The following is a 24,375-nucleotide window of genomic DNA, read 5'->3' on the forward strand; positions in this document are numbered from 1 at the left end:
GTTTGTGTTAAATAATAATTAAGCATAGCAAAGAATGTTAGATTTATAGTCATGTAGATTTATATAACTGGCATATTGTAAACGACAGATTTTCAAGCAGAGGTTTTGATAGCACAAAATCCTTTACCTTATTACTCATGCATCTATTAAAGATATACAATCATATGAGTAATCAGAGTTTATTCCACTCTCTAATGTGCTATGGATGCTTAGTAATGCAGTTTAATGAGAGCTTAGAATGACCTTATAGCTTTTAAGTGTGAATACTTTTCTCTACCACTTCTGCCCCCAGCTTTTTTTTTTTTCCCCTTGCTTTTGAACATCCCAATAACTGCATGCCCACTTCTACAATGAGAACCCAAGGTAGCTGAGATCATGAGAAAAATCCTTTCGTGGGGATTATGTACAGCTAACCCAAACAGCATCTTATCTCTCTCAATTCAGGAGGCTGCATCTACCCTTCTCTGTACTAGTATAAATTCCTTCTTGTGCCCACAGTGTGCCTGCATGCCTGAGCAATAGCTGAGTGAGCTATTTCTGGGCTGAATTCTCCAGATGATCTGTCTCCACATCAGAATCTGTCTTCCATAAGAAGCTGCAGTACTTTGTCCGCTCTGTTAGTTGCTGGCAGTGGCTTGTGCATAGAACACTTCATGCTTGGTTTTGGTTGCTTGTTGTTCTTGGTACCTTTCTGTACTTTTTATACTGAAGGGCTTTTTCTTCCTCTACTCAGCACTCCTTGCTTTCTTTGAATGCTGTCCTGGACCACGCAGACTACTTCCATCATTCTTTTCAGTTGAAAGAACAGCTTTCTACCAGCTCTGCCAAAATTCTTACCTACTATTATGGCTGAATTATTAAAATGGGAAGCACAGTCCTTTCAGCTTGGTTATGATTACAAGACTTTGCAACGTTCATTCTTGTTGTTTAGGACTCCAGGGAGGACACTTGGTTGGTAGCTATTTACACCTTCGTCTCTAATCTTGCAGAGACTTTAAAGTAAACACCCAGCAGGAATTACCTTTTGAGAGCCTGCACATCTACGGATAAGTGTCCTCAAATTCATGGCATCTCCAAGACATCATAAATCCTGATGTTTTTATGTTAATAATTACAAGTCAACCAAAGAATGATGAGTATGTCCCTATGCAAATAAAAGGACACCAAAAGCTATTTGCTGACTGTACCAGATAATAAATAAAATCGTGGGTTGGGGAGAATATATGAGCACCACATATGTCAGCAAATTATAGAGTGGAGAGAGTGACTGTGACAGTTGCTTGGCTCTCCAAGTAGCATTTGACTCGGGGGATGTGGAAACTGGATCTGACATTACGCAGTGTGATGGTTCAGGAATCAGGTATGCTTGAAGCAGATCACTGTGTCAAAAACATCTGCTACAGACCTGCGGACCTGAGATCTTGTCTCTGTGCACTTTCATTCAGGAGGAAGGAAGACTGTAGAAGTTTGTCTCTGCCAAAAAAAACCACAACAGATTTATTCAATCAACCTGCCTGAAAACAAGAGCATTCCCATCACTGTAAATCTTACTCGTAACAACCTTTCACATGATTCCTTGAGACGAAGGCTTCATTTCGAACTAGCAGTATCCAAGAGCAGAGTGTGACCCTCTGTATCTTTTCCTAAGTTTAAAAACACTTTTAAAAATTGCATTCAAATCTCATATTGAATCTTGTGCATCAGGACAAGATTATAACCAATTCTTTCCCCTTTTTTTCTTTGTATATTCTTCCAAAATATATTACACCCTATTTTTAAACTTACGGTTCTTGCTATTATTATCTTGTCTTTCATGAGGAACTTACTAGCTATAGGAAACCAGATAGTTGAAAAACAATCAGATACTTTAAAAAAAGGACACAGTTTGGGACATAGAAGGACACAGTTCATTCTGTATTATTGTAAAAGAGTTTTTCCATTAAATGGAAGCATTCTGTGTTTTCATTAGATTAGCTTAATTTTTGAAAATAGGAAGTCCAGAAAAGCAGAATATTCTGTAAGAGTCCATTTGTATGTTTAAAGTTGTAGTAAAACTCTACATCGGAATGAGGTCCTCTGTTCTACTCAGTCTTCACTACCTGGGTGATCCGCTTCTGATGCTGTTTGATTGTACAGGTCACCAGTGCCACTGTTTCAGGTCTTTCTGCTTTTGATACCCATTTTCTTTTCCCTCCATTTTATTTTTCAGTGATTAATTGTTTAGCTCTTGATTGCTGAAAATATATACTCGGCCTTTAATCTCATTCATAGATATAGTCCTCATACACTGATATATATCAGTGAAAATAATTCTCCTTAAGTGCTAGTAGTTGCATTCTTTGAAAATAATTGTGTTCAATATTTATTTTAATAGCCAACATTTTCTCTTGATGTTTCTAGTGCAGCATAGGAATAATTTATGGGGCAATTTAATGTGGATGTATGAATAAATTAAAAAAAGGATAAAAAGTATGTGAAAAATTTTATCATACTTTCAGTTTTCCCCCTTGATTCCAGTTAAAAAGAATAGAAATCAGTGATCTGAAATCTTTTTACTTCCAATAAAGGCCAAGAGCATGCTCTTACCTTGTGCTGTTACATTTATAAAAACAAAAGCAACTTAAAACATTTTCATGGCCATCTGGTATAAAACTCTAATACTGGTCTTCTATATTTATAAAGATGCTTACAACTATTTTAAATTAATTGTAAATTAATATTCATAAATTTCAACTATGTATCATCAGCTCTGCCAATTATATGTTAGTGGATTGTACACATTTGCTAAACCATTTGTTTCTTAGAAATGTTATTTTCCAGCTTCACTTTCATTTTTGGATGATTACTTCCAGAGTCTTTCATCTGTTTCATTTCATATCTCTTTGAGATATTGTTCACCACTTTCTGAGGGTTTTACCTTGTTTGTGTGCTCCCAAGAACTGAAAGCATACTTCTGTATGTGAGATTATGTAGAGTAGCTATTACATTTTGTGAAATTTCACTGGGTCTCCATTTTAAGATTATTTTTGTTTTGCATATTTACTATCCAACTTTTCAGATACCCTGTTGACCTTCTTCCTGTTCACTAATACATGTTCTTTCAAGTTTACTTACTTTTCCTAATAAGCTGATTATGGCTGAAGGTACTATTTCCACTATATTTTTTTAAACTGCTCCTTTACTGAAAAAGTTGGCATCCGTATCTCTCAACCTTTGCTGGTCTTTACTACTGTTTTTCTTTAAATTAAATGAGTTACGATTTCTTTGAATTGGTGTATTATAAATCATCAAACGTCAAAAGAAGCTCAAAAAAACTCAGTAGTTTTTCATTCCACAAATGAATTGCATCCACATAGTCAAGTCCAAGGGAGGTAGGTACCTACTGTTTTGGCCATGATTGCAAATTCTTGAGAAATCACTGGCTGGGACAGTTGTTTATCAGTCCCCTTGTGGAAACAAAGACATCATGAACCTCTACAATTCTGCTGGAGAACCTGAAACTCTTACTTCATTTGCTCTTTGTGACCTGACCTCGAGTGCTGCATCCGCCACTTAAATGGTTTTTGTAACTTCGGGTTTATGCTATGCGTTCAGTAGATGCTTTTCCTGAGATTAGGGCTGATTGTTCTAGGAAGCATTTGTCATGATTCTCTTACTTGCTGATGTCAATGCCTCAATTTTCAAAAAGGTGAACAGATCCTAAATTTCCAAATTTAAAGCATTGAAAGGAAGTGAGTCTAAAATGAGCCCATTTCAAAACTTTTTTAGGTAATTTAATTTTTCACTTTAAAACTAACCTATCAATTGCTGTGCAAAAGAACTGAAAGAAGTGTGATGTGAGTATTATCATAATAAATTATATACCAAACCCCAACTCCTTTCCCCCCACCTGTAACAGAAAAACTGGAGATGTTTCAGACATGAGAACTAGGTGAACATAGCAGAAGGTGGGGAGAGCTGAATGGAAGGTTTAGTATTGCTTTTTGCCTTCCTTTTAGTTTGATGGAATGAAAATTTGCTAAGTTTGGGCCATCTAAATGCTAGAAGATTTCCATTAATTACCCAGAGATTTGGATTTCAGCCCTCACTTAATTTTGAGGATAACAGGGGAAAAAACAAGCAAACAAACAAACAAAAAATCCTAATTTTACTTAAAACCAGGCTAAAATAAAAGCCCGTGCTCAAGCGGTTAATATTGACAGAGCAATTTGACAATAAATGTGACCCAGGGGAAAGAAACAACAATCTCAGCAAAATAGTTTGAAAAGCAGCCCATGCTGGTAGGCACGTGTATCGCTGCTTTGTGTGGGATTAAGTTAGGATATGTGTTAGATTAGTGTCACAGGAAAACATGAAATGAGCTGCAAGACTCTCCAGATGTCATCTTTGTATATGCATGCTTGTTAATGGCAGCGAGACCCAAAGGCACCTTGAAGTCAGTGGAAAAACTTCTTTGCCTCACTAAGCTTTGGGAAACTTCTTAAGCATAAACAGATGGGTCTGCATGGTAGAGAATTGATTTCTCTTCAGCTGTGTTTGATTTCCAGCTTCCCCAATACCCAGGAATGAGGAGGGCATGTCTCTTTTCCTTCTGGATAGTCTAAGCTGGCACCTTGAATCTCCCATGCACAGAATAGCAGTAATGCTTGAGTTGTTAGGTATAACCTACTTAAAATGTGGCCTAAGGCAGAAAGAAAACCGCTAAAGAAAATAGTTTAATCTTTAAAACAAGTTATGCTGTATTTGGTTTACAGTGCCAGGGATGTAGGTGTGGATGAACTCGGAGGTTACTAATAAATCAGTTAGAAAACAGCTTAGTTTTCAGGAAGCAGCAGGTGTGCGGGCAATGACCACTTGAATATAGGGGGAAGGCATAGGATGAAACATTTTAAAATTCCAACAGGATAGACAACCATCAGGAACTGGAGGATTTGTGAAATTCACTGGCAATATTAATAATATAATAATAATAATAATTAAAAATACTGAAAATTAACAAAAACATAAAAAAGAATCCAAACTGCATCAAAAATAATATATTTAACTGAAAAACTGCCCTTTTACTTGTATAAGTGGTTTCATTTATTTCTATAAATGATGTAGTATTTCACCATTATATAAAAGTAATTGCTGTCTATTTCCAGCTTTATATAGCGCTTAATTGAGGTATACGTAGTTCACCATTAATTCAGAAATCAGGATTTTGGCTTTCTAGTCATGAAATGTATGCGGTAAAGGAGACTGACCCCGTGAAAAATGACAGATGCAGTAGATACACTATTCTTTGAGGAGATGTCTATATAAGCGGAATTCAAAGAAAAGCATGTAATTGATGGAGGGGGAGGGAGAAATTTACAGTACTGTCATGTGATTGAGTGTACAAAGCTAACTCCCCAAAAATAGTCTCCTCTTCTCCTCTCCCTCAGACAGTTCCTCTTTTAGTTCTCTTGTGGAAGGCTTGGCAAAGGGAAGAGGAAGCTGAGCTGCTACCGATGTCTCGTTACATGGAGATCAAAATTGTCATTTCCAGATGTCTGTTCAGCTTTGAGTGACTTTGCATTCTAGCAGAAAATGAGGCGAATGTTAACAAAATGTCCTTCCTACGTTATTTTCCTTTGAGAACATGGACCAAAATTAAATCCTGTTTTAAAACCTATGGGCTAATTTTATCCTAGTTTTGCGTATAAGTTTTTCAGAAGGAATAAAGCTGGTCTTGAGTTCCTCTTCTTATCTTATGCCTGTTAATATTTGTTAATCTGCTTCATGTCAAATAGGAAGAAGTGACTGCATTTAAACTGAACTTGTGGATTGCTTTATTAGCAGTTGGTTTGTAAGAACAGACTTCCTTACATGGGAAGGAAGCTCATGGTAGACTTTGTATCTTAACAGATTGTCAAGTTTGGGGGATTTAAATTTGCATATATACACACACACACACATATATAAAAAAAAATTAATCATTGTGCACTGGCCTAGTGGCACAAAATGAGGATCATTTTGTGTTGGTGAAAACTAGCAATCAAGCAATAATCTTGAAAGACAGAAGCTGCTTATCATTTCTCCAAATGCCTTTCTAGCATAGTCACCTGAAGCTCCTAGGTTTAATAAATAGCTTGTATCCAGTAAAAGATCTAGAATTATCAATGCTGGCAATAACTGAGGAAGTAAAAGAGCTTTTGAAGTTGAAGCTGGAATGACTAGTTAGTTAGTTGATAACTCTGCCTTGTGCCTGTAATCACAATTTTAAATATTTGGAGAGAGTCCTATGGAAGAAAAAAGTCCTATGAAATTGTGAGGGTAAAATGTCAGAACTGTTCTAGTTCAGAACAGTTAATTGTAACTTCACCACCACATAAAACTATAAACATATGCTGCCTTAAAAAGATAGAAGTATAGAAGTTAGTCAGGTTCAGCCGAGGCATTTAAATAAAGGCTTCTGCAAAGATTTGGACAAGATATTAGAATGATTGAACAATGTCCCTAGTTGTATAAAGGTAATAATATTCCCTTCTGGTCCTAAATAAATTCAAGATTGCATATAATTATTGGCAATTGTGAATCCTCTGAACCAACATCATCTCACAAAACATCATCCTCCCAGATACACAAGTATGCAGGGAGAATTCCTGTCAATGACAAAATACATTAACCGTGCTCATCTTTTAATTTCTGTTGTGGCAAATGTGGACGTTTCCATTTCCCAAATATACAGGATATCAAAAGCACAGAAATTAACTTTAAACCTAGACAGGACAGAGTTGAGGTTGGTAGGAAAAGGAAGAATTTCAAAGGCTTTCCTCTGTTTTGGGAGAGCTAAATCAGTTCACAACCTTCAGGCCTTTTTGAATTCTCCTGTACAATTGAATACCCATGAAACCCCAGGAACAAAAATTGTTCTTGTGCTGCAGTTGGCCGTAAGTTGGTCTATCTTAGGCACTTCCTTGTTGATGAGGAGCCCTTAATGTAGAATTCTTGGGGACCTGATTATTTCAAATTATTTCATCTCAGTATAAAAGTACACAGAAGCATGAATCCCAGTAGATAGCAAGAGATCATCATAAATGCATTAGCCTGGAGTGTTACTTTCTGTGTTGGCTTCAAATTGAACTTACAGGTCCATTTCATCAATCGTGTCTTGATATTCAGTGCCTTCCTCGGGTTGGTTATTCTTCTCTACCTGAAAGTTAGCTTATTGCCCTCTCTGTTTATGTTGTCCCATAGTGGCTGTATTGCATTGGGTCAAACTGATGACTTGTGAGTCAAGATGATAACACTTGTACTAGATTTATGCTATGAAACATTGTGAGGACTTGTCTTGTTCAGACCTAACTGTAAAACTCTTGAGAGTTTCTCATTTCTCTCAGCCTTGCAGCCAACACTTTCAGCTAAGAACTCTTTCCTGTGTTCTTGGAAGGAAGACGTCATGATGTAGAGATTCATATTGTTTTATGCTTTGACATGCATAACTGCTCAAAATCTAAGCTGAAAGATGGCGCGGAAGAACGTAGATGGAATAAGAGCCCTGGATTTTGTGTTTGGAAGTATGTTATACAGCCTGTCAAATACTGGATTTGTGTCTGGTCATTTGTGAACATCTCAGATTGTACATCCTTACAGGTAGTTTTCACCCTCATAAGGGGAAGGACTACATGAATCAAGCATTCCTGCTGAAAATTCTCGTGCCTGTTTAATTGATCTGTTACTGATTCACAGTATAGTCTCATGTAAAATGCTGGTTCCGTTAAATGGGCTGAAAGGGGAGATGATGTGCCTCCCACCTAACAGCTGATGCTTTGTATTTGTGGGACAGCTGCTATGGAGTATTTGAGTCACAGAGGCATGTTCTCTGCAGTGGATTTGAAGGAGTTCTAATGATTGGGATGATATTGAAAACGAAAGTTTTGTCTGCCAGCAAGACTTTTCCTGTTCTGTGGGCAGGGACGCTTTGTTGTATTTTTAATTTTTTTTAATAGGGAGGGTTTTTTTTTCCTGTGGATGCGTTGCATTAGCTTTAGGAATAGAGGGATTGTAATTTTTTTCCAAGTCGCTAGTAAAAAATACAGACAATGATAGTGAAATATTTAAGAAATGGTGGCAAACCCCTTGAAAGTTACATTGCTGGTACTGGTTCTTCAGTAGTCTCTCTCTTTTTTTTAAAAAAGTTCTCTAAATGGTATTGCATTCAAGCGTGAGTTTCACTAACAACAAAAACGGCATTAAATGTAAAGTAGATGGGCAGATATTGTACCCGATTAGAATGGTTAAAAATTCCAAAAGGTGTGTCCATTTTAGTTTTACTGCCATCTCACCAAAATACCTTTTTTTACTTTCTTGTATTTGTCACATTGAAAAATGGCGCGCTCTCTTCCTTTCATCTTAGTTTCTTGTTCAGTTTCGTTGTCTTTTTGTGCTTCTATAGAACTCATTTTTATTTTCTGAAATACATCATTCTGTAATCTTGCCCAAGTTGCTTTCTCTGTGAGCTGTGTAGCATTTTGACTTCTTTTCTTTCCTTTGTTGTTTTGTGAAAGTTTCACATTAATTCTTACTGGATATTTTTATGGCTTTTTCTTTTTTGATATATGCACCAGCAGTTCGTGAACTGTAAACACAGGCTGCATCGTAATTTGTTTAATTCTGTCTAACCTTCCCCTTCTGCATCCTTTTTCTTACATGTTTTTGGTCTTGCTTAGCTTTCGGCAGCATTTCCTGCCCCTTTTAAAATTTCCTTTGCTGAAGTCCTGTGTGTATGTTGTTGCTGCAAGTTGCCCTTCGTTGCAGTCCTTACTATTTAGATCTTTCCTAGTTCCCCATCACAAATTGCATCCTTTCTAGCATTTTGTTTATCATTAAATCAAGAATTGCTGGTGACCTTTCAAATGTTCTTTTTAACATATTGGAGTAGGTGGGTATTTGAAAGCCTGGGGGGGGGAGTGCTTTATAGTTGCATGCTATTCCTACTAATTAATGATAAATGTCCTCTAGTTTTATTATATCTAAGAAGTGAAAGACAATACATTTATTAACTGTTACAACCCTGCTAAGCTATGCTGTTTTAGCCAAAACAATAAAAAGCAAAAAAACCCGAAGACTAAATAATAGCATGTCACTCAGGTCTTGCTGCCTGAATATTATCTGCCTGAAAAACGTAAAATCTAGTATCGGTGCAACTAGCGTAGGCTGCTTAATGGGTGCCTGATTTTTGTTATTAGAGAGTACGAGTTGTGATCTGACAAAGCATGTGCTTAACATTGAGCAAGCAAGGATTACTCATGTGCTGCAGAGCATTAAGAAGTCACTTTCTCCTCACAGCACAATCAAGTTGAAGACTTGACTAGAGAAAGACTAGGTTAAAAAAAAGATGGACCCTCATTCTCCAGAAAAACAAGGGTGAATGCAGCTGTCTAAGCGCTGTGAAAACTATTGTAAAACCGGAGTGGTTGTAACCGTACTACCTTTATGAAGGCAGAGCGTATTTCTCATCTAAAAAATTACAATATGTGATAGTCTTGAAGCAAATGGTTTAAAGCAGAAGTCCAAAGTCTAGTGCTCTTGTGCTTTCAGATTTCAGCTTTCAAGCTGATCAGCTTATTAAAATGTGAGTGAGTTGGAAATATATCTGTTAAACGAAAGAAATCAGGACTTTGTCAGGAGGTCACTCTGAAACTTTTCCAAGAGAGCTTCCAATAGAGAGCACTATATAGTTGTATTGGTTTGGGTTTTTTTAAACTGTGCAATATATTATTTTATTTAAAACTCAACAAAGTGGTGATATTTTCAAATAATACCTGGGCAAACAAACCCTTGCTGTCTGATAGTACAACATTTCTGGTTCCACTCAGGCAAAAGTAATTATGTAAATGTTTCATATTTGTTACAGTGCTATACCATGTGTATGTACATAGTGCATGGATCCAATGTGGTGGATGATGCAGCCTACATGCAGCTTGGAGCAGAACCAGATATGCAAAAAAACAGCTACAGGAATATTTCTTGTCCTGTGAAGTTTACTCTGGTGTGGTTTGACCTTTTCATTGGCATGCACCCACTTTCCTTGCTGCAGAGTCTGAGGAAAATCACAGTGTTTTATTCTAAATTTCTGACTAACCTCTGACTAACCTCAGTAATTTGTCCGTCTAATTCCTAGTCTTGTCCCTGGGCTGGTTTTCTTGCTAGTGTGCCTCAAGAAGAAAACAGTAGTAGTCAAGGCTAAATATAAAAATTTAGGTCTTAGTCTTTGGTTTCTTTTATCAAATGTTTTCTAAGGAGAAGATGGTGTCCACAGGTTGAGAAGGACAAGAAGGCGAGGTGGAAGGGCTGGGAAAGGTGAAGGAATGAGGTGTCTTCTCTGATCACAATGTGGTCAGTCCTAATGAGGTCTCCTCAACCTTTCCCTCCCTCAAAAGCTAGATTTAATAGCAAACAGCTTTCCCAAGTGTTCACTAAAGATGTGATGCCCAAAGAGCAGCGTGCCAAGGTGAGGATGCACACTCTGTGGATCCTGCGGTAGTACTCTTGTATAGAGAATGCTTTTGATCACCACCTCCTTTTCAACTTCTTTCTAGCCTGGGATTTGGAGTCCAGTGAACCTACCACAGAAAGCCCTGGCACTGGACACTTGGCTCTCATCCCCTGCCCTTTTCTTCTACTGTTGGTGCTTTTATGTCATCCCAGGTTGAGGCGCCCTAAGGAACGCTAGGCTTTTTGGGTCCAGGACCAAGGCCTGGGAAAATTTTATGTCTCTCAGCTTGGTCTCAGAGCATTAGATCACTGGGAAACCCACTTCTGAACAATTCTTGGACTCTTCGAGTTGTGTAAATAGGGCAGAGGTGGGGGCAGGGGGAAGCTAGTCCTCTCTGATGATCAGGAAAAACTGAATCATCTGGAATGCTTCTGAGGTGAGTCCTACTCTTGCTGTCTTTAGCATCTTTTTTTAACCCTTTACTAATCCAGTTTGAGGTGGTAAGGCAAAAATGGATAAGTGGCTTCTTAAATTATATATTGTTTTATCTAAGTCTTTGTTTTTTCTTCAGGCTGCCAATGCCTCCTGTTGTTATTCAAGCAACTATTATTTAGGACAGAAACCTCACAGCGTAACTGAGTTTATTTTTGAATTTACCTTTCATGTAGACGCCTGCTGTCTCTGACACTAAACATCAGTACCAGCCCTCAGTCAGAGTGCATCCTCCATTCCTTACTCAGCTGCACTTTTTTTTTGTTTTGTTGTTTTTCCTCCACACTAGAAACACTTGGTTTTAAAGCAGAGACCTTTCAGTCCAGTTAAATTTTACACCTGCTGACTCACATAGCACATGCAGCTGTTCTGGAAATAATTGTTCAATAAGAGTATTCTTTCTGTTGAGTTAGTGAATTAATTTGGTTCCAGCATCCTGACTATGATTCACTACCTGTGTTTTTCTAACCAGCTTTGTGCTGCTCCAGCTTTTTGCTGACTGATGTTCTCTGACCATTCGAAACTTAAAGCCTTTCATGTAAACCTACTGTGTCAGTGCTGCTTTGGAGCAATTCAGTTGCTACTAACTGATATGGTGCTACCAGTGACTTGTCATCTGATGTGATTGTGTGTACTGAAATAATGTTGTTATGCCCATGAAATACCTTTTTAAATACAATAATATGTCATATAAACAAAGAAGTTAGCAGTCAGTGAACAGTAGGGTGCATCAGATAAGTAACAATTAAAAAAAAAAAAAAACAACAACCTGACAATCTGAAAAATAGTCTTGTGTTGTTTTTGTCCTTCAGATTGCAACAAAAAGTCTTAATTGACTTAATTTAGTTGATGAAACTATGCAAAATAGATTAATTACCTGTTGCTTCTCCTTCAGCCTTGCGATGGAGGGCATGTCAATGCCTATGTCAGGTGTAACCTCTGTGGGATAGGAAAGATTGTTCCTTTCTGTTGAGGGCCTGTGCAGGAGACGGCAGTTAAAGAAAATAAAAAAGGTGTGACAGAGTAGGGACTTGTGTGAGGAGCAGAGTCTAGGAGATTTCAGAGAAGAACAGGGAACAGACATACAAACAGAACTTAGATAATAGAAAGAGTAAGTCTTTTCTTACAGAGGGACCGTATGCAGTCTGCTCCAAACCAGAAGCCTGCTGAAACTTGTTGGACGAGTAGCAAGACTGGAAGGCGGGACCTACCCCATGAGGCATTGGGGGGGATATGTTTGATTTCAATGTTACATGGATTTATTTTTGTCATTTCTGACCCAGCGTACCTCAGGTTTTTTTCTTCTTTCAAAACTTAGTTTGGAATGTAATAAGATACAGCTTTAGAAATTCAAAAGCTTTTGGTATGCAAAGTTTAAAGGAGGAGAGCTAGGCAGAGTTAGCTCTTATTCATCTCCACAATCCTAAGCCCCACTAGTTTCTTCAGTAACTTTCAGCTGAAACTTTCTCACCTGCCATGTCACACTGCTATAAATCCTTGTTCAGATCATCTGCTCTGGACATCTCTGAATTTAATAACCTTTCTGATTTGTTCCCAGCTTGTCCATTGCTTCTGCTGTCCATTTCTGTGGTCCAAATCACATCACACTTTTTATTAGATCTGTTTACATATTTTTTTTATTTTGCACTACATTAGATTTTTGTATTTACTTGTATTTCTTCACACAGTGTCTTTTATAAATGCCTCTGTTTTTTTCCTCTCTTCCTTTCCCCTAATTCTCTTTGCTGCCTCCAGTTTCCTCTACTTTGACTTACGAATTTTCTTCTTTCATCCTCCCGAACTGATGAATTTCTCCTCTTTTTTTATAGGCAATGGGAAAAACAAAAGGTCTGTCATTTGTATTTACTGTGAAAATATAAACCAAAATGAGAGGAAGCCTTGGCAAAGGGGGCAAGCTTACGTGTTTCCAGTACAGAGTGTAGCTGTAACACTTATGCTAGTCAGTTAGGGTGGCTAATATTCAAACCCACTATTTCATGGAGATGGGAGGATGCTTAATATGTTCTCTGATTTGGATGAATTTTTTTCTTGCATTATGATGCTTGGAGGCTCCAGCAAATTTGGGGAAAGTGAGTCCAGTAATCATTTCCTGTGTTGGTTCTCTGAAGTTTAAGGCTTTGGTGCCGATTGGTGATTTTGTTCAGGAGATGGGGACAACTCCAGGGAGATGGAGAGATTTGAAAATAAAATATTTCTATGTAAGATACACTTAGATATCGAAATTTTATTTGATGTATAGTTTCAAGTCTGTATTAGAAGTTCAGTTGCTACATTGTACCATGGAGCGTAACTCAAGAGTCACTATGCAGTTTCGTTTTAAGTGCAACACATTGTGAGCCTAGTTTCTGAAGGCTGACTGTAATTTTTATGAAAGAGCTTCTATATAAGATGATTGTATTTGGTCTAAAACTAAGGACAGTAGGATTTCTGTTAGTCTACTGATTTTCTGCTTTCCTATTGCATACATCAAAGCCCTGTCACACAGCAGCCACTGACAGCACGTGCGCAGTGATTTTTGTTAGATTTCAGAACTTAAACATGAAAATATCTTGAGCAGGTGACCTGTAAGGAATACCCTGACACTAGAGAAATGCTGTCTGTGTTCTATTAATATAGGTCTGTTACTCAAGGATCTGTACTGAATAAACCCAGGTTGCTGCTGGGAGTCACGTAGCGCTGGACTTGTAGCATTGCCAGTACTCGGATAATACTGTTTTGTTTAAACCTACATTTCCTAGAATTATATTTATTGTCACTTTCACTTTTAAAAAAAAGGTTTACTTTATTGTCCTCATGGTTGAGCAGAAGATGTCAAAAACATATTGTAAGTGCCTCCTCCTAAAAACAGGACCAAAGAAAAGCAATCCCTACTCCAAACATTGATATGTGATCACATCAATCCTGGGAACACACTCATGATTCTTCGATGTTTGGGTTGGGCAACTTGATTCAGATGAGAGATAGAGATAGATAGATAGATAGATAGATAGATAGATAGATAGATATATAGTTAGAGTAGAGCCCTGACTGGATTATAACCATTGAATCTACATGGGATTATAGAGATAGGATAGATAGATAGCTAGATAGATAGATAGAAGATTAGCATAACATATATAACGATTCCATATCACTGACATAGTGGGGTATATTATGGGCTACTCAGGATGTATAGAACATTCTTGCTCGGTGATACTAATTCTCCTTTCACAATTTTGTTTTAGAGTAGAGCCCTGACTGGATTATAACCATTGAATCTACATGGGATTTTTAGAAAAAAGATGCTGGCAATAACTCAAGTGCTTGTTCTAGGATCTCTGACAATTTTCACTGAATTTACATTTTGTCCTACAGGCTTTCTAATAGAAGATTACAGCATAACATATATAACGATTCCATATCACTGACATAGTGGTTTATATTATGGGCTACTCAGGATGTATAGAACATTCTTGCTCGGTGATACTAATTCTCCTTTCACAATTTTGTTTAGTACTTCAAAACCTGAGATAGTTTAGCTCAACCCTGTAGGTAACAGCTGTTTGTGCTGTTTTTTTCCTACTTCAGTTAGGTTTTTGTTCTTCACAGAAATGACTGTAACAGTAAAAGACTTTCTTTTATCTGTATAAAACTGCTTTGTACTATTTTTAGCTTATTCTCCTTTGTGTAAGCAAGTAAGTTATATTTAACTGCTACTCAGGTAGTGTAGCTTCTCAAAGTATATAAAGTGACAACCTTTTATGGTGTAATAAATGATGTATTAGTCAGAATCAGGTTACTTTTGAATTTCCAGAAAAAGTGCTCATGGAACACTGTGAAAGTCTCATATAATTAGTGGGGTCTTTTTACTTGCTATTAAATATTTGTAATTTTCCAATTAAAACCAAGTACTTGGAGAAAGCTAGGACATCTGTGTATTTTAACTTAGCAGAATTGTTTTGAAAATAACATACAAACATCTCAACATTTTTTTCATTATTATTTTTTGAGAGTGACAAGTACCATTTCACTACCTGTACTAAACAGACTTCTTTATCTCTGGATATTAGCCTGCGTTCTGTTGTCATTGGTCATAGCAATATGATGAAGTGGGAGCTTGGAAGCAAATCTTTTAGAGGATTCTGTGTTGGCAGGTTCCATGAGCAGCTCCCACAGACATGGAACCACACTGGCCGAATCCTCTCACTGCACGTTTTGTTACAAAACACTGTCCTATATTATCTGCTTTCTAAGAGACTCTCAAATTAAATCTCTGAGAGAGCAAGTTCTCTCTGATGTATAAGATAAAAGGATGTAAAGTATTTTGCATTTGCATTCTAGCTGCTCTGCAAATAGGAAAATAAGAAAGTTTCTTTCTCTTTTGTGCTATAACACTAACAGTCATGCCTTTCCATCATTACTGCTAATTATTATTTATTATTAATACAACTGTACAGATGTGAATTATTACTGCCTCATTATTTCATGTGAAATTCTGTGGGATTTAGTGTTCATCTGAAATTGCCAGTTTCTGGAGCCATTTGATCAGAATCCGAGCAAGGGAAGTCCTGCCGTTGATTGCCTTGTATGATAAAATGCCTGGATTTGTGGATGAGAGGAGAGCAGTGGATACTTTTTACCTCAACGTTAGCAAGGCTTTTGACACTTTCCCACAGTATTGCTATATTCAGGTTAGGATGTTACAGTCTGGGTGGGTGGACAACTAGATGGGCATGTAACTGGGCAGAAAAAAACCTGGAGGTCTTGGTAGCCAGCAAGCTGCACATGAACCAGCCGTGTCACCTGACAGCTAGGAGAGCCAGCAATATGCTGAGTTACATCAACAGGACCATAGACTAGATGGGCAAATAACTGGGCAGAAAAAAACCTGGAGGTCTTGGTAGCCAGCAAGCTGCACATGAACCAGCCGTGTCACCTGACAGCTAGGAGAGCCAGCAATATGCTGAGTTACATCAACAGGACCATAGCCTGTAGACTGAGGGAAGTGATTTATACCTCTCTACTCAGCACTTATTAGACATCTGTAATACCGTGCCTAATTTTGTCCCCCACCCCCAGTCCAAGGAAGACAGCTATAAATTGGATTGAGCTCAGGGAAAGGCTACAAAGGTGGTTGGGGGCTGGACCACAAGTCTTATGAGGAGAGACTGAGGGAGCAGGGCTTGTTCAGGCTGGAAATGGGGAGGCTTTGAGGGGATCTAACAGCAGCCTTCCAGTGCCAGTAGGAAGGTTATCAAGGAGTCTGAGCCGGGCTCTTCACAGTGGTGCACGACAGGAGGACAAGGGGCAATGGGTATAAGTTGAAATGAGAGAGGTTCAGAGTGGACATAGGTCCCATGAAGACAGTCAAATGTGGAACAGTTTGCCCAGAGAGGTTGTACAGTCTCCATTCTTAGCATTTTAAAGACCAAACTGAATAAAGCCCTGAGCAATCTAGTCTGATCTTATAGCTGACCCTGCTTTGAGCAGGAGGTTGGACAAGAGCATTCCTGAGGTCTTCTCCAATTATGATATAAAAAAACCCTAAAATAGAAATTTAAAAAAAAAGACATAAAAAGATTTCTATCTTTGTCCATTTGCTCTTTACTTTCAAGGTGTTTATCAACTGTGCATTTTTGTTGCGGGAGGAGTGCTTGTAAAATGTTTTATCCAAAGAACCTCTATTCCCTTGCCGATGCTTTAAGAAAGAGCGATTCCTCTATTTAGGTTTATATTTTAAGTGCATATGAAGATGGTTTCCAGGTTATCAATCTGGTCACATACAGATGTGAGCAGAATGTCCTTTTGCTGTTTGGCAGGCAAAAATTGGGACTTGACAGCAGCTTTGAGTGACTATGAGCAGCTCCGGCAGGTACACACCGCCAACCTGCCACAGGTGTTCAATGAGGGCAAATGCTACAAGCAGCAGGAGCCAGAGCAGCCTCCCCAGGTGATGAAGGCTGAGCGACCCTGCCTGCAAAGGCAGGATGACATTGCTCAAGGTAAGAGCTCTTCTCCAGGGCTTCTGTGGACAAGCAGCTTTCTAGCTTGTCTGCTTGCAAGTTGTGCTTGTCTGCGGAGAGTTGGAAGTCATTTGCCATCAGCCTGTGAACTGTGTCATTGTGATGGGATTCACAGAGCTGCTGCTGGACCCTACGTTTCACGTTTCAGTTGTCACGAGCTTTGCCTCAGTTCTGCACGTTAATTTTTAGTGTGTGATTGAAGTACAAAAATACGTTGTCCCCAAGCAGTCTTGTGGTACATATAAAAGGAATTAATTAGAGGGTGTCACAGACCACTATTGTATGTAGTTTTCTATGCTTATTGAGACCAAAAAAAGGTTAAAAAAATCCATATTTCAATCTTTGCATTCTTAATCGCAGTATGTGATTAGGGTGTATGAAATCTATGAATAACTTTTAGCTTTAAAATTTTGTTCTTTTATGGTTCCACAGAAGAAAGGACAACCTCCTATCCCCTGCCAAATAGAAATTGAAACCTTAAGAAAAATGAGTCGACTACCTCTAGCAGTTGATTTCCGGTACAGGATGATAAGCATTAGAATTTACTTTTTTGTTTGCAGACCTTTTATAGATTTATTTCAGATCATTATCTCTCTCAGACTGTTGGAATGCATTTTTTTTTTATTAATTTATCAAGGAGCTGTGGTTTGCACCGAAATAAATCTACAAGTCTGACAGCTTGTCATGTAGGGAGGTAATAGCACTAGCTTGGTGATGCCTTTCTATACAGTCATTAGAAGGAACAGAGAGTCTTCCCTTCTCCTGTTGGCTCTTCCCTCCTATTAAACAGGAAATGGCATCAGTACTTAGGAGCGTCAGTAAAGCTTTTTTAAAATTGGTAACTTCCATCGATAGAAAAGGTACTGTAGTGCTTGTTATGACTTTTCAAAAGCACTGAGTACGAATAAAGGGAGGAAGAGTAGCACACTGTAGTTGATAAAACTGTGTCCCTTCATCCTCATTAGGGTATAGCTCACTCTAAAATTCCATGTTATTAAACTGCCCAGCTTACACTGAAATGGCCATTTGATATTTTAGTGGGTGTAGTAGGTAGTGTGGGGTAAGTCTGGCTTTAAATGCCTGGACTGACAGTAACTTTGCTACAAGTTCAGTGCGTAACTGACAACTTGATGATCAGAGAGCCATCTCTGACTGAAACGTGAAGCTGGAGTGAGGAGGATGTTCAGGGAGGAGCAGAGAAGGGAAAGGAGGGTCTTGTTACGGACCAAGTACTTGGAGTAGAGGATGCAGCCAACAGGCGAGGGCTGGACCGTGGTGGGAAGGGGTGATGGAGTGGTAGCAAGGGGGTGTCAAACAGAGATGCTATCCTATACTTCAATTCCCCTGTTTAAAAGTGATTTAGCTGAGATGTACAGGGAGAAGAAAGAAATGCAAATGTAATCAAACCTTCTGTCTCCCCACCCCCACCCCAGTTTAGGATATTTTAGGGAGTGCAATTTAGCTCTTAAAATTAGAAAAGCCTTGATCCATTAGAGAAACAAAAGTTCACAAACTCCAGGAAAATTAATTTTTTAATAACCACTAGTCAGTTTGAGATGTTTTAAAAACACTATTAGCTTAAGTGATAAGCTGCATTTAAGTAAGCTTCTTTGTTAATTTCTGCAGGCACAGAAGTACAGGAACTTCTTTTATTTTAATACAGCATTGTACATGTTTGAGAGTTGATCGCTAAAGGCTAGTTTATGGTAGTATTCATGAAGCTACAGAGGTGAAGTTGCACCAAATAGTTTTTTACAAAAGCTTCCAGTACAATAAGGTACCCATTTCCAAGGAAAATCAATGAAAATATTATCTAACTTAACATGACGTAAATCCCACCAGGAAGCTTTCTGCATATTCACAAATGTAAGAAACTCCATAAACCTGGTGTCAACTCCCTAATACAAACTCAGTAAAATGCCCGGGAGACTTTCTAGTATGAATTTAAGATAATCCCCATTGCGAAGGCTGGCTAGAGAGAGCGCAACTCAGGCAGAAGACCTGAGGTCAGTCTGTTTGAAGCACAGAAGGGCAGTGGTACTGTGGTTCTAAGGAGTGCCACTTCTCAGATGCAGAAAGAAACTTTATGCTGAATGCTAAACTTCTGAGAGAAAAGACTAGTAACTTTTGATGAACATAAATTTTAGGCAGCTACAAAACGTTCATTTCAGTTTTTAAAAATATAACTAGGAGTACAGGGTAGAAACTAAGCAGAAGGAAAATATCTCTATCAGTTTTGACTGAATGATTCATGGTTTAAGCACTTGAAGAGTATTTCTGTTGCCCATTTGCTGATACCAGAACTGAGGCCGTGTAGTAAAGTGAAATGATACGATAGTACTATTTTTTCCCTTTCTTAACATTCTAATGCTTATTTTGCTTTAATGACCCTTCACTGTTCCTTCTATAGCATTTGTCCACAGAGAAATTCAATAAAGTGTAAGATCTTAGCTCATAGTTGTTTTGATAAAATAATGCCTTCTTTTGTACCAGGCTTGTTAATTTCATCATTCTTTTTGAACTATGTATTGTTCCTTGGATCAGGAGTTTAGAAAACACATATGCATAAAAACTGAGTTTGTCTTAAATTCAGCATAATGATGTTAAAATTGCTTCCAGGTGGATTGTTCTGAGATTATAACTGTATGGCACGTTTGATATGCAGTGATTGTAGAATGCTGGATTTTTTGATTCACAAGAAGTCAACTTAAATTGAGAGTTCAAAACATTAATTCATTATCATCTGTCTTCCAGTAAATGTTTTTTCCAATGCACCTTTGGAAACTTAAGATACATTAAAAAAATTTTTTTATAGAAATACTTGTCTTTCATATCTCGTTACTTTTACTGTTTATCTATTTTGCTGGAAGGAGAGTTCCTACGACTTGCCATAGGGATCCATAGAAAGAACTCAGCAATCTTTTACAGTAGGGAAATAACACAAAAAAGGTAAAACAAGAAGTGGAATAAATTCCTGAGTGAAATGAATGGGCATTCGCCAGACTTGGTGTTGGCTGGTCTTTTACGTAGTCTTCTAGGCTATAATATCTCTTTGGTTTCTCTGCAGAAAAGCGTCTTTCCAGAGGTATTTCTCATGCCAGCTCAGCCATAGTCTCCCTTGCTCGATCACATGTAGCAAATGAGTGCAGCAATGAACAGTTTCCTTTGGAGATGCCCATCTACACATTCCAACTACCAGACCTTAGCGTGTACAGTGAAGATTTCAGAAGCTTCATTGAACGTGACTTAATTGAGCAGGCAACGATGGTTGCTTTGGAGCAAGCAGGTGGGTAAATACTTCAGATGTCAGCAGCTGGGCAATCTGATGCTTTGGTTGACGTTTCTAATCATGCTTCATTTCTGGAGCTTGCGCATCCTGCATGGGAAATAAATGCCAGAGAGTAAAAGCAAATACTGTGCTCCTTGCAACGCGACACGTACCCTGATCCTCTATTTCTTTTAAAACGTTATAGAGAAAACTGTCAAATTTACTTACTAAAACAAAGACATTGAGGGAGGAAGGAAAGGAGGACTGATGGGGAAGTCATGCAATAGAGAAGGACGTGAGTCTGGATGGTCAGAGGGGGTGGGTACTTCCAGTTCTTGTGAGGAAACTACATTGCAGTGACTAACAAAGGAAACATCTTCAAGTTCTGTTGCAGCTTGAGAAAATAGTTTTTAAATATGTATTTTATGGATTGATTATTATTTTTGTAATAAGAAACTAAATAATTTTAAAGTAATACTTCATTATTGCCATGGGGGAAAAAGTGAAGAAATTTAAAATTAATTTTAATTCGAATTTATTAGTAGTTTAAAGTTTTAAGTCAGTTTTGAAAGATATGGAGAAATGTATTTAAAATTAGTATCTGTGCCTTACGAAATAGCAAGTGTATTAATGAACCGTGAAATGAACACATCTATATAGTGAAATCCCCAACTCTGGTGATATAAAGGAGTTATAAAATCAGATTTTATGGCTGCCTGTGGAATATCAAATAGCCAGTTGCTTTTTTCTGTTGATTGCTATACTGGCTTGTGTAATGCTATGTATTCATCTGAGAGTTCATTCTCAAAACTCGGTGCATAGTCATACTGTGTGTGTTCGAACTGATAAACTGTTGCTTGTTATTATTCAGGGCACTGCATCATAGTATTTAGGCAGGACCTCTGCTAATCTGGTTTCACACTGAGTACTTATCATGTATTGTCATATGCTCATTTTTTGGCTTTGGTATTTGAAAAGCAAGACATACTTAGATAATAGCATCAAGCAGTAAGTACTTAAGGGGAAAAAAAACCAAAACCAAACAAAAAACAAACCCCCAAAAAACAAAAAAACCCAAACAGTATTCGGAAGGCCTTCTGGAAAAAATAGCAGTATAAAATAATGCAGGAATGCTACTAGGCAACTATGAAGTATGAAAACTGTCAGTCACCTATCAAGAAAATATATCTAGTTTCTCCAGGAACCAGCTAACACAAGAAGGACAGGGAAAAAACAGGATGGCTCTTCCTCTGGCAGCTCTGCCAAACACCACAGATTCCACAGGGCTATCAGAAAATACCTTGCTACAGCATCATTGTTGACCTACCTGCTTCAGTGGAATTACAGCCTTTAGAGTCAGTTAATGCAAGAGTACAAACTAGAGGATGACAGTGGTTTTCTGACCTTAAAGTCAGGGAATATGTGAAGTTAGAGCTGACTTCTAATTCATACGGAGCTGGCTGGCTTTGAACTTGAAATAAGGCTGCAGAAACTACTGAATTTTCTGCCTCTTAGCATTCCTCTCTCAAATCTCTCTGAAAATTAGGATAAATCATTTATTCTTTTCTTCACGTTACTTTAATTAGGGCAATAACTTGACTCACACTGGAAAAGTCCCTTCCTCCCCAGAGCCTCTTGCATCCTGGAAGGGAGGGCGTTTTGACCATTTGAAGTGCTTGTGGGTTTGATCGCAGGTATTCTTGTAGCCTACGTAGACTTAGTTTACTTATGTGAGCATTTCATTCAAATAAACTGGAACTTCCTGGGAAACAGTTCTTCAGTTCAAGTAAGTTAAACAGATCAAAGAGTGAACGTTTAAGAAAATCATGTAAGACTTCATGTAAACTGACCTTTTGTCTCCATTTAAGACATAAAGATACTCAGTTTCCTTTTATTTCCTGCCTATTTTAGACATATAGTTGTCTGAAATGAAGAGAGTGAATTCATAGGAAAGTCACTTAACATGAGACATTTTATTGTCTCCTACCAACAGAGGGCCCAGTTTGACTATGGTTTGGACAATGACATAAAAAAATTAACAGAGAAGGTGCATTCCCTGCAAAGGGCCTAAAAGCTATTTCAAAACAAAACAAAACAAACCGCACAAAGGACAGTAGCTTCTGTAGCTGAGGTTGGGGATATTGTTGAAGGAAGAGAGATGTGTGCTTGGGTTTAAGGGCGTGAATTTCAAGAGAAAGGAAAGAAAAAAAACCTGATTAGGCAAAAGGAGGAGGAACTTTGTTAGGAACATAGAGTTGCTTGCTACTCACAAAGCATAGATTGGGAGAGCAAAATTACTATTAACAGACTGTCGCACGTGTTGTCTGAAGTGGCCGTATGAGCTGAATGTCTATAAAAGCCTGTAAAGTTTTTATATTCTCTTTTGCTATGCTTAGGCACTTGCTACCATTACATCTATATGTGAAAGGATGTTCAGGTTACAGCCTACTTCTATAGAAACTCAGAGCAAAATTCCCGATTTACTCAGAAATGCTGTGTGAGATTATAAAGGAAAGGCCTAGATAAAGGCAGTATGATTTACTCACTCTCTGCTGCTGCAACGTATCCTCTACTTGTGTGATTGCTTTCTGAATATCCTCTTAGATATTCTTAGAGGATAGAATTCACCACATTCATAAAAGCATTTTGGGGTTTTGTGCATCTTATAAACTCCGCTGTTCATTATTGCCTGAATTGGAATGCGGTCAGCCTGTAAGCAATGTGCAGACTGATCTCTGAGTGCTCTTGCAGTGATCAGTGTGATTCTTCGACAGAGGATGGCTCAGATAGTGACAATATTAAATGAAGTCTGTGTGAAAGGAATTGTATAATTCTAAATATTTTGCTGCAGCAAGTTGATTTTCATTATATGCATGTGTTCCCCCATGTGTTGTTAATCTGTAGGCTGACACAAAGATATTATGAAAACTTCTGCTGTACTGATTAGTTCAAAAAACCATAGCATAGGCAGAAGAATGGCTGGTCTAACACGGTGTTTTTAATTAAAAGAAAAAAGTTTCTATTGCAGTGCTGAAATATAATTCAATACAAAAATTAAAAGTAAACTGTATGAATCTTCAAGTATACTGCTTTTCTACACTGTTTGTTCTGTGCTCAGGTTTGTGTTTTCTATGAAGCATTTTATACAGCTACAGGCAATATAAACAGTAATATGTCGTTAAGCCTGGGTTTCACATCCCCAAAAACAAATCCACCAAAATTCTGGAAATACTTGATTTCAAACTGTTAAAAATTAAGATTTGTTAAAGAAAAATTGATGCCTTTTCAGGTTGTAGAAACATTTTCTTATCCCAGAATTTTTAGCAGATTTTTACACGGTATATGCAGGGTGCTGGGATGGCAACCATTATAATTACAAGAGAACTGTATTAATTTCCTGATTTCCAAACTTTTAAATGCATGCTTGTGTAATTCAGTTCTAATATGAATGAGAAATATTGTATCACAGGGTAGGATGACATGCAGTAATATCATAGAAAACCGACTGTCTCGGGTTATGAAAGAAACAAATGAAGAAAACCAGTAATACTGGATCTGCAGTAACCTGCAGGTAATGTAACCCAGTATCGGTTATCTGCAGCCAGTTAGGCCTTGTCATATATTTCTGTGCCATCTTATTTTGTGATCTTTGATTTGCATTCTGGTCAGTAGCTTCTGTGACAGTCTGTATTGCTTATGCATCAGGCTAAAAGAGAAGCGTTTACTTAATTGCTCAGTTTTACTTATTTCTACATGCACAGCTGAACATTAGATTTCAAGGACATCAGTAAATATGAATAGCCTTGCAGATGCTACAGAGAAATCGTCCGAGCAGCCAGGGATCAGGTTAGGAAAGCTAAAGCCCTGGTAGAATTAAATCTGGCCGGCGACGTCAAGGGCAACAAGAAAAGATTCTATAGGTACGTCGGGGATAAAAGGAAGACGATGGAAAATGTGGGCCCTCTCCGAAAGGAAACGGGAGACCTGGTTACCCGGGATACGGAGAAGGCGGCGGTACTCAATGACTTTTTTGCCTCAGTCTTCACCAGCAAGTGCTTGAGCCTCACCGCCCAAGCCACAGAAGGCAAAGGCGGGGACTGGGAGAATGAAGAGCCGCCCACTGTAGGAGA

General features: G+C 38.1%; 1 protein-coding gene across 7 annotated transcripts in view; it reads left to right on the forward strand.

Moving 5' to 3' along the window:
* OTUD7A (OTU deubiquitinase 7A) overlaps positions 1-24,375 on the forward strand; it is a 102,468-nt gene that overhangs the window by 45,129 nt on the left and 32,964 nt on the right. For all 7 annotated transcript variants that reach the window (XM_009280319.2, XM_009280326.2, XM_009280321.2 and 4 more), the window contains 2 exons: positions 16,774-16,956; positions 20,045-20,263. In XM_009280319.2, the coding sequence (XP_009278594.1) occupies positions 16,774-16,956; positions 20,045-20,263 (402 nt within the window). The remainder of the gene's footprint in view (positions 1-16,773; positions 16,957-20,044; positions 20,264-24,375) is intronic.

This window comes from Aptenodytes forsteri, unplaced genomic scaffold (genome assembly GCF_000699145.1).
Source record: "Aptenodytes forsteri isolate BGI_AS27 unplaced genomic scaffold, ASM69914v1 Scaffold83, whole genome shotgun sequence".
NCBI lineage: Eukaryota > Metazoa > Chordata > Aves > Sphenisciformes > Spheniscidae > Aptenodytes > Aptenodytes forsteri.